We start from the raw sequence: 3,355 nt of genomic DNA, 5'->3' as shown, positions 1-3,355 counted from the left end.
AAGTCCATTTCATGTTACTCACTGCCAGAAGTCAAATGATATCCTTGCTACCAAACTTCAAGATATTTCCTTTCATTTGTTTAATTACAGCAGATGCTTTCTTCATTAACATTCACATTATGTACTGTGTGTGCATACAATGTGTTAGAACCCTCCCTCCAATCCTCTGGTATTTGTCATACAGATGCTGCCTTGAAGTCACAATTTAAGTACATCTCCATATATTAAACACAGAAAGCCTGCAAATCAGTGTAATCACCAGGATGACAATCCATCATTATACCTGTCTTATTCAGTAATTACAGCCTTGTATTGACTCGTATTTACAGTGCTAAGCATCTTTTCGGTGACACAGAATATTTGAAAAACAGCAGAAATTAGAAATGCATATTTATTGATTATAACTGTCAAAGACTCCTGCAGCTTTTCACCAGCCAATTTTGTTAGGCTGGAGGGGGACAGAAGTCTAGAGCATAAGGCATGGAACTGATCCTACTGTAGTTAATAAGACTGTCACTTTTATTTTTAACTTAAGAGATTAAGGGGTCCGTTTACAAAGGTGTGGCAGAAAATGTCTTCAATGCACCCTTATGCAAGTCTTTCTCGTATACTAAGGCCATTTATATTGCAACCATAAAATAGCCTATTTTCTAATTTTCTGCATTAATGGCCATGTGCTAATGATGCCATTGACGTGCGTAAACTACTGCACGAGCAATTGCTGCCACCCATTTTGTGGATGTAAGGTCTCGTACAGTAGTACTGCAGTTGACTAACTGGTTAGCGCAGGACATGCTGCTCTCCATCCCTCACATGCCTCCTTGAAAAAAATTTGGACGTTACTGCAGGATGCCTGAGTGCTCCCTTAATACTTCATTTTTGGTTGTGTTAGGAAGGGAAAGGGGGATAGGGAAATGGGACTTGATATACTGCCTTCCTGAGGTTTTTGCAACTACATTCAAAGCGGTTTACATATATTCAGGTACTTATTTTGTACCAGGGGCAATGGAGGGTTAAGTGACTTGCCCAGAGTCACAAGGAGCTGCAGTGGGAATTGAACTCAGTGCCCCAGGATCAAAGTCCACTCCACTAACCACTAGGCTACTCCTCCACTGGCAACATTTTGTGTAGAGACCTGCCCTTGCAGATCAGCAACGCGGTCGCGCCGGCTTCTGTTTCTGTAAGTCTGAATAGTGGAATTGCAACATTCCATGTAGAATCTCAAATAGTAGCAACATTCCATGTAGAATCTCCAATAGCAGCAACAGAATCTTAACATTCCATGTAGAATCTCAAATAGGGAAAGGGAAATGGGACTTGATATACTGCCTTCCTGAGGTTTTTGCAACTACATTCAAAGCGGTTTACACATATTCAGGTACTTATTTTGTACCAGGGGCAATGGAGGGTTAAGTGACTTGCCCAGAGTCACAAGGAGCTGCAGTGAGAATTGAACGCAGTTCCCCAGGATCAAGGTCCACTGCACTAGCCACTAGGCTACTCCTCCACTCACATTAGGCGCACATTAGCATATTTTGGGGCAGCCCTATCCCAGAAGTTATATTACTTAAAGGGATACCATCCTCTAAATCATAGTACTGTTTTTCAAAAAGAATGGTGAGGAAGCCACACAATTTTTAATAGAGATGGCAGTAGAAAGAACTTGTGAAGAGGGATACAACAGGGTTTCAACAGCAAAACTCATTTCCTGTGCATCGTTTCCAGTGGTGGGAATGGAGGTGTGAAAATTGTTATACTTAGCTAGAGTGATAATAGCCTGGTAAGACTTGAGGCTACACAAACACTTATCCTTATCCACATTCAGTTTATTAGATTAGATAAGATTAGATTACATTTATTATTTTTAGCACATCCTTACCCAAGGTGGGTTACAATAAAACATTCATAAAAAATACAATGAACTAACACAGAAAACAGAAAAATCAATGCATTTCACAAATACGATATCAGTCAGATGATGCCTCCATTTCCTTTTTTTTTTTTTATTAAGGATTAAGTCAAAGTTTAATCAACATACAGTATTCTTCAAAACACCAAAGGAAAAAAATATATATAAATGCAGTGTTAATGTATAGCAGAGAAGAAGGATTTTGGTTTGATTTACAAATGGCAAGTCAACTGTCATAAGAGGTCCTTTAAGCTTTAGAGAGAGCAATAACGGTAAATCTCAATCCATTTGGATCACGCTGCATAAACTTCTTACATACTTCTATTGCATCCTATAACAGTGTTTCGTTGCTAGTCCGGCCATGGCTTACTGGAAACGTTTTGCGTCCATCTAGCTCGTAAAGTAACCTTGTTGATGGACAAATGCGACAAAGTGCAAATCAACTTTTTCATCTATGCTTGGTGCCTCGGTCTGGCCTTGATCACTGCACTCATGAGTGACACGAATGCTCTCATCATTTTCCAGATACTTGGCTCTTTCTGTTGAGCTCATCGACCAAGTGTTTTCCAGGAACTTCTGCAACGGTGAGTCTAACTCAAAATTCAACTTGTCTCGGTTGTTTGCAACAGCATGAATGAGACCGATCGTTCCACAGGCATTGCTTATCGTCTGCTTCATGAAATATACTGAGGTGCTGACTTCCTGCCCCTGAGCTTTAATCTTCTCCTCCTCTTCTGCTCGGAATAATCCATAATTTTCCATGACAGGAAAGAGCAGCAGCACAGCACAGACCGTTCGTGGCACCAGGCTGAGGAGTTCGGCATCCAACCCATACACGTCAACAAACTGCCAGCTCGGGCACATACCCAGCTGTCGGAGAAACTGGTTCATAACGTCAGGGTTGGATTCCAGGGGCAGCCAGCGCTGGACCTGCATGGTTGGAAAGCTACTACTACTACTATGGCCATTTCTTTTCTAATAGTCAGCTTGTGCCTCTGAATTTTCATAGCTCATCTGTATACCAGAGGCTGACCCCTAAGATTATTTAAGTTGAACCTTTTCTGGACATATATGAAGAGCAATTAAGTGGCTGGGCCCTTCTATATAGGTGCTTTGAGGGCAAATGGTAGGAGTCTGTTCTATGAAGTAATCTAGGTGCTTAGGTTCCTATATTGACTGGCCTAACATTTAGGTTCCAGCCCTTATTCCAGCCATAGAGCCAGGGGCGGCCCGACCATTAGGCCACCTGAGGCAGGTGCCTCAGGTGGCACTCTTCAGGAGTGGCATCTCAGGGGGAAGGGGTGGCTTCATGGCAATTTACCTCATCATGGTTAAGTTCCAAACCCGGCAGTGATTTCCATACACTGCCCTGCTACCGCCGGCACCAGCCTCTTTCCTTTACTACGGCCACCTGAAGTAACTTCCTGTTTTACTCAGGCAGTCACA

At 42.2% G+C, this 3,355-nt stretch overlaps 1 protein-coding gene across 1 annotated transcript; it reads right to left on the bottom strand.

The window, feature by feature from the left end:
- Nucleotides 1-2,156: 2,156 nt before the first annotated feature.
- Nucleotides 2,157-2,855, bottom strand: LOC115472428 (ubiquitin carboxyl-terminal hydrolase isozyme L3-like). The gene is given in 2 exon segments (XM_030206714.1): nucleotides 2,157-2,314; nucleotides 2,317-2,855. Coding segments are annotated over 2 exon segments (687 nt in total). The 5' UTR covers nucleotides 2,846-2,855.
- Between the last annotated feature and the right edge of the window lie 500 nt (nucleotides 2,856-3,355).

Source organism: Microcaecilia unicolor, chromosome 6, assembly GCF_901765095.1.
Source record: "Microcaecilia unicolor chromosome 6, aMicUni1.1, whole genome shotgun sequence".
In the NCBI taxonomy this organism is placed as follows: domain Eukaryota; kingdom Metazoa; phylum Chordata; class Amphibia; order Gymnophiona; family Siphonopidae; genus Microcaecilia; species Microcaecilia unicolor.
Note: the sequence above shows the minus strand (reverse complement) of the source record. Positions and strands in the feature narration are given on the sequence as shown.